The 14,424-nt window shown below is 36.8% G+C and overlaps 1 protein-coding gene across 4 annotated transcripts in view; it reads right to left on the bottom strand.

The window, feature by feature from the left end:
- The window catches only part of gig (TSC complex subunit tuberin), a 943,661-nt gene that overhangs the window by 743,034 nt on the left and 186,203 nt on the right, over nt 1-14,424 (bottom strand). For all 4 annotated transcript variants that reach the window (XM_090415521.1, XM_090415523.1, XM_090415524.1 and 1 more), the window contains exon 8: nt 5,204-5,336. In XM_090415521.1, coding sequence (XP_090271647.1) covers nt 5,204-5,336 — 133 coding nt within the window. The remainder of the gene's footprint in view (nt 1-5,203; nt 5,337-14,424) is intronic.

The following is a 14,424-nucleotide window of genomic DNA, read 5'->3' as shown; positions in this document are numbered from 1 at the left end:
TATTCGGGGAGATGTTTTCCACTATACAGTGTCATTTTCACTCAGGCACTAAGCTACCGATATAAGAGGGTGGTCTGAAAAGTTCTTGGCCTAATAATAAAAAAACAAATTTATAATTTGAAAATTATTTTTATTTTTCAACATAATCTCCCTTAAGACTAATACATTTATTCCAGCGATGCACTAGCGTCATTATCCCATTCCTGTAGTGGTTCTCAGTAAGATCTGCAAAATACCCCTCTACAGCTGCAATCACCTCTTGATTCGAAGAAAAACACTGACCAGCGAGGAAGAGTTTTAGTTTTGGGAAGGGATAGAAGTCAGAGAGAGCCAAATCTAAGGAATAGAGTGGATGATCCAACAATTCATAGTGCAGATCCCTTAATTTTCCATTGCCAAAACACTTTTGTGGGCAGGTGCATTGTCCTGATGAAAGATGATTTTTTTTCTTCTGAAAACCAGTTCTTTTCTCATGAATTTTTTCCCCTAGTTTGGTTAAAAGATTGGAATAATATTCCCCAGTTATTGTTTTACCCTTTTCAAGATAATTAATAAACAAAATGCCTTTAGCAACCCAAAACACTGATGCCATGATCTTTCCTGCTGATGGAACCGACTTTATCTTCTTTGGCGCTGAACAACCGGCTTCTGCCCACCTGTTTTGACTACTGTTTGGATTCTGGTGTGTAATGGTGAATCCAAGACTCATCCATAGTAATAACTCGACGCACAAAATCAGATTTATTCTTGTTAAAACGTTCCAAGCACTGTTCAGAGATTTTCATGCGAGTGCATTTTTGATCTGCTATGAGCAAGCATGGCACCCATCTTGCGCAAATCCTTTTCATTTGCAATTCTTCATGCAAAATATATCCTACAGATTCTTTTGAAATGCCTGTAGTCTCAGCAATTTCACGCACTTTGACTCGCCTGTCATCCAATACCATATCATGAACTGATCAATGGCTTCTGATGTTGTTACACTTTTTTTGGGAGTACTTCACGTGGATCATCTTCAAGGCTGGGTATGGCCATGTTTAAACTCGGCAGCCCATTTCTTAATTGTCAAAAACAAAGGAGAAGAGTGCCCATAAACTTTTTTGAACTTCGAGTGAATTTCTTTTGACGTTAAAACTTTTTTACAAAGAATTTTATAACCGCATGATACTCAATTTTATCCATTTCAAGAGATACAGACAACACTTTTGCTTCAGACAGCTGTATAAAACGAACTATTTGATAGAATTACTTGCAATTTCACATGGATGCTTATGACAGATGTACCAACTTAGAAAAAAAATCTTCCCAATAGTGTTGCCATCTATAATCAAGGCAGAGAAATTTTCAGACCACCCTCGTATATATGCAGTTTTTTTCTTATTGGAGAGTTTAAATATACCAACGAAATATAAAATTTCCCTTAATTACTGGTTACTAATACATTCTGAAATAACCAGATCCCTTCCCACATATATATTTGGTTTCGGTGGAAACACCTATCCACCTGTCCATAGGAAATGTTAAAGTATCCAAGTATTTTGACATTGTATATTAGCAACAAAATTATATTCTGTGTTCTAATTAATCACTATGAGAGCAGTGCGTAGCATTAGATGTTTACATATTATGTCAAAATATGGAAAAATCAAAGGTGAACTTGTATGGAAGATATTATGTCTGTTTTTTTATTGCAGCCATTTCATTATGAAAGCATTAACCAAACATTTGTTAAACATGGCTACAATAAAAAAAACAGTTCACAAGATCCTCCATAAAAATGCTATTATTATTATTATTCAGGCCTCCATGGAGTTAAAAGACTCATCGTGGGAGGTCCCTTCTAAGAAACACAAGTCTATCGAGACTCATCGAGGGAGGTCCCTCCTAGGAAACACAAAGTCTATCATACCACTCCTTAAACGCACTGACCGTTCTAGCTCTCACCACTCAATCAGGCAATGCATTCCATGGTTCAACCACCCTCCATGCAAAGTAACCACTCCTCACCCTCTTTCTCACAGTTTCCTTCCGTAACTTCCAGGGATGGCCCCTTGTCATGACTCCTTCCCGCTATTCCACCAAGCGAAAGAACTCCCCAGTGTCAACCCTGTAACCACCTCTCAACAGTTTAAAAGTCTCAATCATATCTCCTCTCCTTCTTCTATCCACCAAACTCTGCAGTCCACACTCCCTCAGCCGATCCTCATAACTAACATTGTACAGTCCCGACACCATCTTTGTTATCTGTCTTTGTACCATTTCCACAGTTAATTTATTCCCTTCAAATCCTGGGGTCCAGATCTGAGAACAATAGTCTAAGCGTGGTCTGATCAGTCTTATACAACAGAATGATAACCATTTTATCTCTGCAGGTCAGTGTCCTTCTCATTATTGCAGCAATCCTCTGTGTTACCCTCACTACCTTTGCAATGTTCCCTAAATTTCAGGTTTCTATCAATCATCAACAAAAGCTATTAAAAGCAAAAAAGATTACAAGAATGTCATAGTCATATCCAACATTACAAGCATTTCAGAAAAAATAGAACACTACTTAAATACAACATCAAGATAACCTTCAAACCCCTGGAAAAATTAAGAAATTTACTTAGCGCCTCCAAAGATCTTCTTCCATACCTTGCACACCCAGGGTTTACAAAATTCAGTGTATCTGTAACCTACCTTATATAAGGGAAACAGCATGCACTATCCCAATCAGAAAAGATGAACACAACATAAACGCCACATTAAATACCTCCACTATGGTAAAACAGGCCATGCACTCCAAACATGCCACAGAACTGACTGGAAATTTTTGCTGAAAGTTTATTTTTCACTTGGTTAGAGTATAATAAATTCAGTTTAGTCCTTTATCCAAGTTTATACTCTAACCAAGTGAAAAATAAACTTTCAACATCCTTCTCTAAATCCAGAGTAATTTATTAAAAAAAGGGTGGCACACCATTTGGCAACTCCTATAGGTAGAGATGACCTGCTAATGCTTCTGCCTGGTATCTCAACTTGGGCCTGGCTCCCACTGAAGAGACCTCAATAAAGGTCGAAACTAGTCTGGGTAGTGGCCCTTCCCTTAATGCATAACATGAGACATATCCGCAAGGAGATGTGTTTTGCATTATAGGAGATACTGAGACAGGAGTGTTGGTAGCTTGCTCCACCTTTGCAACGAGTTGCCCTGGTGTTGTACCACCTTACCCCAGTCCTGAAGATACTTTCAGGCGCAAACTTTGTTTGCTCACACTTGGATAAAGGACTAAACTGAATTTATTATAAACTGACTGGAAAGGCAATATGTCCCTACACCGTGCCAAAGACAGAAGAAAATCTCAATACGCAATGACTGTAGAAATTGTTTAACATAGTTCCTCAATACAGAGGTCAAAACGTCGATTGTTACTTGCTTAATGTTAAGTAAAGTAATTATTCTGATGTGTGTTGTGTCTCCATAAATTCTTCACCATGAACATACTTTAATGGAGACACAACACATATTAGAATAAATGTCAGGAATATCAAGTTGCTTTCAAGTATCTTCATTTTTAATATGATTCTGTCATTGTTGCCATCTGTTTATGCTCTCAATTTTTCTCAGAACTATCGTATTTGTGGTGTCCTTAATCAAGTGCTCCATTTCTAATGAAGCTTTCACATCCGTGACTTAAAACTAGTTTGAACACTTGTATACTGCTAATTTCATGTTTTATCTAGTTCCTCTCTTATTCTATATAAATTTATTCAACTAGCTCCCCACCATACCAGCTATGCTTATTCTGTTGTCTATTTCCAAATTTAATTTGCCACCTTCAGTAAAAATAGTGCCTAAATAGCTGAAACATATACATGGTCTTTTTATTGTTGATTTCATGCCAAATTTGTTGCAGCTGTCATGCAATTTAGTTAGAGAATCTCAGAGACTTGAAGTGTATGTATTTAGGAGAAAAACATCTGCATAAAGAATAGAGCTAAGTTTGATATCTCCAAATTAATATCTGGTTTAATGCTACTTTCATAATGCAATGCATATAGATTATGAATAAAAGAATAATGTGTATCCTTGTCTTAACCCTGATTTGACATCAAATCATCTTTCTGTATTTCCTTCAATTCTAACTGCTGATTTACAACTTAAATGTATTACTCTATATAATGTTCCATTCATCACACATAATTGTCTTGAAAAGTTTTTCTCCAGCACCTTGTCACATGAATCTGCAGATCTACAAAACTTAAGTGCAGATCCTTGTCATATCCCCATGATTTTTCAACTATTTGTCAAAAATGAAAACCTGATCTTGACAACCTCTATTTGGCCAGAACTCAGTTCTCCAAGTTTCTCTTCCAGAATTTTTTTCAGCCTCCTTTCAAGAATGCTTGTGTAAATCTTATCTGGAATACTCAGTACAGAAATTCCTCTGCAGTTCTCACATTCACCTTTATTCCCTTGTTTATAAATGGGAACTATGAGTGTTCCACTCCAATCGTCTGGAATTCGACCTTCTAATCAGACCCTCTGAATTGTGCAGTGTAGTTACTGCAAAACTTTTATACCTCCATGTTTGAGCATTTCTCATTTAATATCATCTACCTCCAGCTGCATTTCCAAGTTTCAAGATTTTGATAGCTTTTTCTACCTCAAGTACTGACATGTACTCCTGTTTGCATTCCTCTTGAAAATTTTCTACTACTACTCTTTCACTGTTTATTTCATTTATTTCTAACATTCAATTATTATTATTATTAATATCAGACCTCCATGTAGTCAAAAGACTCATTGTGAGAAACAAACACTGTTATATACAAAGCCCATAAAACCGTGTTTTAAACTCATTCAATTTATCTGCATTCACAATAATGTCAAGCAATGTATTCCACTGACCAACCATTCTCCTTGCAAAGAACCTACTCCATATGCCCTTACTCACACTCTTCTTAAGCAGCTTTCAGGTACATCTCATTGCTCTACCTCCTCCCAATCTATGAAAAATTTCTTCCACATCAACCTTGTAACACCCCTTTACCAACTTAAATGTCTTAATCATATCCCCCCCCCTCCTCTTTCTCCCATTCATAAGGTTCAGTAAACTGCATTCCCTCGATCTGTCTTTCAATGATACCGAATAGGTGGGGGGGAGCTGTTGAGTAAACAGAATTTTATTTGCAAATTAAAAAAAATTATCTGAATACTTACTGGACTAGTCCTGCAACTATTTCATCATCTAAATAAGCAGCATTGTATTTAATAATATTTACTAACATCTGAAGAAATTCTGTGGTTTTCCCATTATTAGTAATATCTGGCATCCATTCTAACATAAATGGACCTAGGAAAACAAAATAATCATAAAATAAATAAAGTTTGGTTTCTTAAATGGTTTAAAATAATTATACTGATATTATTCAATGAATGCATAAACATGCATCGAACACTATTTTGAAATGTACATAAAATATGAAACCGTATTTATAAACCCCATTTTTTCATTAGTTACTGCTTGGAAGGGTTCCACTGGCTGAGTCTTGATCGGTACTTAACTTTCTATAGATCCCCAACTCTAGAGCTGAAATAACTATTAACACTGATGGCTTGTGTGTCTGTTTTCAGAGATAATAAAAAACATCAATATAAATACTGAAAATCTTTTCACATGGTTATAATTTAAATATGCCAAGAAATTATACTCTTGGTTTAATCCTTTATCAAGTGTAAGCAAGCAATGTTTGCAGAAAAAGTATCTTCACAACTGGACTACTTGTATATAGAAGCTAATGACTTCACATTAATCGCCTAGGTATCCCATAAAGCATAGCAGACACCCTTTTTGATGTGTATGATGTTATGCATTATGGGAAAGCCGCTATCAGAACTGGTTTAGACCTTTATTGAGGTCTCATTGGTGGGAGCCAGACCCAGACGCTTGCTTATACTTGAATAAAGGATTAAACCAAGAATACAATTTCTTGGCATTTTTAATTTAAAGTATAACCAAGTGAAAAAACTTTCAACATCTATCTCTAATCTTCTGACTAATTGTATATGGGAAACATGAATTCTGCATTACTTCAACCACGGTATCTCTTTTGGGTCTGACTCCCACTAATGACATTTGATAATGTTCATGTTTGGATTTTCTGGTTTCTGTGGAATAGAGAGGATCTGCTAAGTGATGGATTTTTGCCTGTTAATGAGTGGAGTCAACAATGAGTTCCCTGTTCTGGAGTCATTCAGGTCAAGACTGATGAGTTTAGTAGTGATCCTTTATGGTCATTCAGTGAGAGTTAGAGCAAACTTGTAAATCACTCTGAGTTTGTGGAAAGGTATTAATACACTTTAACAAACCTCAATAAAGGTCAAAACCTGTCTGGTTAGTGGCACTTCACATAATACATAGCATGATATACATCTGAAAAGGTATGTGCTTTGCATCATGGAATACTATAACAATTAATGTGAAGTCATTAGCCTCTGTATACAAGTAGCCCCGTCGTGAAGATACTTCACACGAAAACATTGTTTGCTTACACTTGGATAAAGAATTAAACAATATAATTTTTTCGCATCTTTAATTTAAATCAATATAAATATACTGCATTTTCCATGTAGAAGACAATACTTTTTTCTAAAATTTTTAGACCAAAAATTGGGGGTTGTCTTATACACAGAGGGGGGGGGGGAGATAACCAGTTGAGAGACCCGTGGTTCCATGGCGAAACTGCCGGTACCTTGTCTCCGCAAACAGGCTTCTGATAATCACTGCTGTTTGTTAACTCTATCGATTGACGTCATTAACGGCTGATTCTGAATAAGCCAATCAGAACTCTGAAAGCATTCATATGTCTGCAACTCACTGGCTGGGTAAGTTAATGCATTAACAATATTTTGAGGCACTGGCCCATAAAAATGTATGAAAATAAAAAACGATGAAGAAAATGATATGCCCAGAACTGAGAGTGATGCATAATTGCTTAGTATGTATCTTAAAAATATTACCTAATTACTAAATATACTTTGAATATTTCAAAAAATATCAAATGTGTTCTGTTTTATGTTTAAAATATTGATTTCTTAATTTTGGGTTCAAAAAAGTAGGATTTGTCTTATACATGGCAAAAATACGGTAATTTCTTGATTGCTGTATTATTAATTCTGTACTTCGAGGACAAAGAAACAGCTTTGAACATATAGCTCAATGCTATGGTTCACGACACTTTGTTATGCTTTTTTTTTTTTTTTTGTAAAAAATAATAATGATAATAACATACTTTCTGGTTTGAGGATATGTAGTGGTTGGTCGGCGAATTTAGTGCTCCTGTAACGTTGGTGATTTTTATCTGTTTTTATTGTGTTTTTTCTTAGAAAATTAATGTTTTGTAGTATACTAGTTTGTAGTATACTGCTAGCAAGAGATTCGTAAGAAAAGGACAATGTGAAAAGAATACCGTTTGCATAAGGATGATATCCGTTATGAACATTATAAACAGCAGGCTAGAATAGTCACAACTGTTGTATGGAAAGCAAAGTCTGAGTATGAAAAGAAACTGGCGCGTGCTAAAGACAACCCACAAGAATTCTATCGATATACTGCAAGTAAAAGAAAGAATGAATATAAAAGAATAACTCTTCTAAATCCAGATGGTGCAAGGGTTACAGATGCAGAAGAGGTTGTTCAGTTAATAAGTGCCCATTTTGTTAAAAGCTATCAACCTGGTGAATGCAACATTGAGCTCACTGTCACCTCTTCACTAGATGAAGAAACACAGGTGTGTGAGGCCAAGGTATTAGAGCTGCAGCACAAATTGAGTAAGAATTCAGCAATAGGGACTGATGGAATATCAGCACGTGTGCTAAAAGCGTGTTCAGCTGAACTGGCCATTCCTTTGACCAGGAAAGATTCCGCAGGAATGGAAGGAACGTATGGTAATTCCATTGCACAAGGGCGTTGCAAAGACCGATGCATCCAACTATCGACCAATTAGTATCTCAGGAGTGGTGGTGGTGAAGATTTTGGAAAAATTGGTTAGGGTCTGCATTCAGAAATGGGTTGACAGTGAATCTCCACTTTGCAATGAACAACATGGGTTTACTAAGGAAAGGACATGTTTTAGCAACTTGCTAACATTCTATAACAATGTTACCCTTGAACTAGACAAGGGGAATGGATACACCATAATACTTTTGGATTTTGCTAAGGCTTTTGACAGAATACAGCATGGTAGACTGTTTCATAAATTGGAGAAAATGGGTTTGAGTTATACAATATTAGCATGGATAAGAGGATGGCCGATTGACAGATATCGAAAAGTGGTATATGGGGGATCTGAGTCTGCAAGGTTTAAGGTAACAAGAGGTGTACCATAAGGATCAGTCCTTGGTCCACTGTTATTCAATCTGTAAATTAATGATATTGGGAAGGATTTGACAAGCAACATACAGCTATTTGCTGATGATGATGCAAAGATAGGTAGGGTAATCAGAAATATTGCTGATATGCAGTACTTGCAGAATAATTTGAATAGGCTGGAATTGTGGGCATGGGAAAATGGGTGTCAGTTCAATGTGAGTAAATGTAAAGTCATTCACTTTGGCATGATTAGATATCCAATGTTGTATTATATTAGTGGGATTAGGCTAGAAGAAACTGATGAGGCTAGGGATCTTGGAGTGTTAATAGATAGGAAGTTGAAGTTCAGAGGTTCATCTGAAGTTCATCTGAATAATGAAAACAGTAGTCTGACCACCATGGAAAGGAGGAATAAAAGTCATGCAAGTCCTTCCCCTTGGCACTGTTGTAATGCCAGAGCAGATGAGGATGTGAATGGCTTAAGGAAGAACATTCTACCATAGACAAAACTTGGATGATATTGTGGTCTGAATTACTGAGAGGAGCAGTCACCTGAACAGTTTCTGGAAGAACTAGTTAGGAAGACTAGTTAACTTGAGACATAGATTAGCAGATTAGCTGGAGCTGTGGCTTCCCTTATCTCTCTGTCTCAATCAGAAAAGAGAGAATATTACTGTCACAAACTTCTCATGAAGTCAGGCATTTTAGATATGTACCACAGTATCAAGTTAAAAATGCTCAATTCCTACTTCACGCCAGAATTTCATTCGAAAGGAAATACAGGATGGTATGCTAGGTCATCCAGCACTACCTTTTTTTTTCCACGAAAGGTCATGACACTAATAGCATATCACTGTTATGTGTGGCCAAATCTGTTATATTTTTTATGATCAGCTGAAGTTGTGTTCTCTGGGGAAAGCTGTTCAAAAGAACAGAAGTAGATGGAATGACAGAGGAGGTAGAGAGGTTTGTTCGGCAAGTGTTAAGCTGGACTGTAAATGGGTATTGGTTAGCATCAGCAGTTCTTGTTCTTATGATTTCGGAAGAAAGTGGAGGAATAACAGTGGCCAATTCAGCAGTGCTGTCTATAAGAGTATCTATAGAAGAGGCATAAAGCAGAAACTGAACATCAGTGTGTGAGAGAGAGACTCTGAAGTGGATCTGTGATAAAGGGATTATTAATTAACCTGATTTCCCTCTTCAGGATAACATTGAGAATCTTACAGAGGATTTCAGTGCGCCATCCTAAATATGCGATCAATATTCTATTACCAACTGTAAAAGGTGAGTAGTAGTTTCTGTAGTGATATGTCCAACCTTTTCTGGCACAAACACAGTTTTTTTTTGACAGCTGCAGAAGCTATGACAGATGTGTTTGTGCCAGAAAAGGTTGGACATACAGGTCATTCCAAGAAGGGAAATCTGATTGTGTTTGGGTATCTGTATATTAATGAAAGTTAGGAGAAGCAATGAGAGATCTTTCTTGTGACATATCAGAGAGAACTGAGTTTTGGTGACAATGAAGTCTACATTGCTGTCCTTACTCCAATGAAATATAGCTAGAAGATCAGAGTTTAGGACATTGATCACGACAAATCTTAAGAGTTCTAACAACTGGGCACCACAAGGTTTGTCAAATGAAAAAGTAGAAATAGAATCTACCATCTACAAAACTATTAGAATTTGAATTTTGTGTGAGCAGATCTTTCACCATGACTTATATTTAGTGACCAGTGAGAAAGCTGGTGATTCAGTTGGAAGGCTAATGGCAGTTTGCTAAGCAGGCCCCTGTGCCAAACTCAATCAAATGCCTCTAAAAAGAGCAACCGAGTTTCAACAAATTTTTCCTTGGCTTGAGTCCAGAGATGAATGCTAGAAGATTGGCTGGATCGAGAGTGGCAGAATCCATATTGTTGGTCAATGATAACTTGGTAGGTCTCCAGGTGGTGCAGAAACTGGCTGTTGATGACCTTCTCCATAGTTTTAAGAGAACGGAAGTGAGAGTAATAGGATGACAGTTTGTCAGCAGACTATTATCACCCTTCTTTGGAATGGGCTTGACATGTCCTGTTTCCATGCTGAAGAGTGCTGAAGCCAGTAAGTTGGCCTTGTCTTTCGGTGAAGTGACTATGGTATGACTAAGGTATCATCAAGATGTAAAATGCACCCAATGGCCTTGGCAAAAGACTAGGGCTCGGCTGTATTTGGACAGGAGATGAGTTGGCAGCATTTCATACTTTCAAAATCTAATTTGGAGTTGTTGATGGTTCTTTAACAGTTGTTGTCCCCCACACGCGCGCGCGCACACTCATTTTATTATTATTATTATTATTATTATTATGTGACACCTCCAGGGAGTCCAAAGACTCATCGAGGGAGAGTATGCCAACAGCATCGAACGATTGAATTCCCTTCCGACTACTAACCACGTTCGAACTTGCTTAACTTTTTGCGTGAGCATTTGTAGCAGAGGCTCTACCAACCTTTTCCTTTCAGCATGTTTTTTTTTTTGAAACATTTGGAGAAGAAATGCACTTAGCTTCTTTTATATCTTTAGTCTAGCTACTGTGTGTATATGGTGTACTTCCCGTTTGGTCCCATGGATAAGACACTTTGGATTCCTTTGTAAATGAGCTGAACTGGCAACACCCTAAAATATACATCATATTAGAAAAAAATTAAATAACTGTCTGCTCTTTCCTGATCTATTTGTCTTTCAGATGGTTCACTGTCTTTCTCTATTTATAAAAAGCCAACACCCAATGGTAGATACCATCATCCAGCCAAATAGTATTCAATCCTCAAAACACTAACTCATGGAGCTGATACAATCAGAACTCAACTACGTTTGCTATGCATGTTTTAGCCAATGGTTATAGCTCCTGATGATTAAGATATAAAAGCTAAACACCAAGTTAACGTTCATTTATTACATTATGATTTATAATTTTTTTCCAAAAATGGTTTTCTTCCATTAAGTCTTCAAATATGCAAATTCCTTTTGTCTCTTATGGACCTGTTATTAGGAGAGCTAACTGTATAATTACATTTTGGAAAATTATAGAGATAACTACTGTGTTTGAGTAAAACTTTAGTTTAATATAAACCAAAATCCACATTCGATATTTATATCGAGGTCATCTTCTGGAGCATATATACAGGGTGTTCGGGATAAATTTGACATATTTATAATTAATTATATTTTTCCGTAAGTTACATGTATTAACACACACTTCTCTTCATTTAAAAGTTTGGACCTTTCTTCATTCATATACAAGATGTCAGAAAGGATGGATAGCTGGAACCCACCTGAATCATGGAAGAGAATAACTTGTATCATGATGATTCGTGCCCACCATCAAAATAAGGATATTACGACTGCTGCCCAATGCTCCCTGAATACAGTAAAAACAATCAGGCATGAACTAGAGACTTGCAATGGTGACTACGAGGATGTAGCAAGAAGAAAGATCCCTAGCAGATGATCTGATTGCGTTCGTACAGCAGAATTCCTCGCAAATCTGCAGGAACAGGTGTTGAAGAACCCTGGCATTGGAATTCGGGCTTTGTTCGTGGAGTTGCTAACTGTAGTCAAGCCCTGGATAACAAGGGTAGGCAATGGTAGGCCGTATGTATGGCAGCAGGATTCGGCCCCTTGCCACACCTCTGGGAAAAGTCAAAAATGGTTGTCTGAAAATTTCTACGACTTCACCAGTCCAAATGTTTGGCCTCCAAACTCCCCAGACCTTAACCCCATGGATTATTTTGTATGGGGTGCAGTTGAAAAAGACACCAATCGCACTTCCAGTAATACAAAAGCCCAGTTAATGGATAAAATTAAAACAGTTTTTGCGGCCCTTCCCAGGGAGACTGTAGCATCAGCTTGTTCGAGGTTCCAAAGCAGAATTGAAGCTGTGATCGATGCTAATGGTGGTTATTTTGAGTAAATCTTGTTGATAGTATTGTAATTAACTCTGCCTGTAATGTTTTTTTGTCAATTCATTAAATTTAATAGATACAAAGAAGATTTTCTTTTTCCTTACGAAACTGTCAAATTTATCCCGAACACCCTGTATACTATATACAGAGAAACAAGCTGCACTACAATCTATATGGTTTGTTAAAGTTACTGACCGACCGTTACAACAATTATTGGCCTGACCTCTGGTGAAAAAAAAAAAACTTACTACATCAACGCTAGAGTCCTATTATTAATATTATCAATTGGTTGTAAAATTACACTGGGAGCAACAACAAGTCTATATATGATTCTACATATAAACCTTATACATATTATATATATATATATATATATTATACATATGCATTTAATTATACATATAAACAAATGATTATACATATAAACATATATAAAGATTATACATATATACATACAAACACCATGATTATACATATGCATTCCAACCAGTTGGCATGGGATGGTTTCCAATACTAGTTGAAGGTTGCCTAGATTCCTGAAGTATGTGGATACTAAATATTAAGTAGGCTGAATGTGTGCCATCCAGATTCTTGGAATTTACATGCCACCATTATAGTTGATATATGGGTGGTTTATCAGAATTTTGCAGGCCTCCTTAAATTTTCTTTCATACCAGATTTTTGTATGGTGTAAAGAGAGGGTACTTTTCCAGTCAATTTGGTGTAAGGTGTTGAGAGCGTGATCTGAGAGGTCTGCTTCACCAAAATTTAATGTGTCTTATGTGTTCTTTCTTACGTACAGGGATTGTACGTCCTGTTTCACCAATGTACGGTAAGTTACAAGTGCAGTGGATGCAATATACTCCAGGATATGCCAACAGGAAGAGAGGATCCTTAGAGGAGTTGAAAATGTTTTTAGGTTTTGTAGGTGGTTTAAAGATGCCATTGAGATTATACAGACATTGAGACATTGGTGTAGGATTCTTGATTTTTTCTGATAACCCTTTAATGTATGGGATTGCTATGGTTTTACTGTAATCTAGATTCTTTTTTGATGATGTTTTATGAAGTACTTTATTAATAGTATTTTTGTTATAGCCATTATTTATGTGTTGCTGATGATTTTTAGTTCCTGTTTCAGAGCTTGCTGGTTAGAGCAAATTGTTATAGCTCTGTTTTTAAGGGTGTTAATGACTCCATATTTTTGTGATGGGTGGTGATATGAATTAGCATGTATGTGTCGATTTGCGGTAGACCGTGAAGGATAGACTGCCTACAGGAAGATGTGTGACCAGTGTGTCCAGGAACGGGAGCGAGTTCTGATTTTCAATTTCAATGGTAAATTGTATGTGTTCATGTTGTTTGTTCAGGTGGCTAAGGAATGTGTTTAGCGTTTGTCGCCTATGTGGCCAAATAACAAACACATCATCAATGTATCTAAGCCATATTGTAGGTTTTAGAGTGGAGGAATCAAGAGCACTTTGCTCAAAAGTTTCCATATAAAAGTTAGCAATTGGGGGAGGATAGTAGTGAGCCCATTGCTGTACCTTCTTTTTGTAGGTAAAATTTATTTTGCCACATGAAGTAACCGGAATGTAGTATGTGGACAAAGAGGGCTGTAATGTCGGGCAGAAATTTGTTCAGTAGGAGAAGAATTGTGTCATTGATTGGGACATTTGTGAAAAGGGCAGAAACGTCGAAACTGACTAATAAGTCATCTTTGTCGAGTGTTATGTTTTTAATTTTGTTTATAAAGTGTTGTGTGTTCTTTAGGTAGGAGGGGAATGACCTACCAACTCACTGAGTGTTGAGCAAATTTCTTGGTTAAGTGGTAATTAGGGCTATCAATTCCTTCCACAATAGTCAAGTCACTGAAAGCTAATCAGGACATAATTATAATGAAATCGAATAAAGGCAATGCCACTGTCGTCCTTGACAGGTCAACATCCATCCATCAGATGAATCAACTAGTCTCTGATAACAGCACCTATCAGCAGATAAGCTATAGTCCAACAAACAGGATAAAGAATAAGACAGAGAAATTACTCAAGTCCATCACTTCATGGCCATCAGACACAGTTAAAAAACTTATACCCCATTATGCCTGCTCCCCCAGAATATATGGTGTCCC

This window comes from Typopeltis vanoorti, chromosome 3 (assembly GCF_054136105.1).
Source record: "Typopeltis vanoorti isolate ZY-2024b chromosome 3, IOZ_Tvanoo_1.0, whole genome shotgun sequence".
Classification (NCBI taxonomy): Eukaryota; Metazoa; Arthropoda; class Arachnida; order Uropygi; family Thelyphonidae; genus Typopeltis; species Typopeltis vanoorti.
The sequence above is the reverse complement of the archived record's forward strand: the minus strand, read 5'-3'. Positions and strand labels throughout refer to the sequence as shown.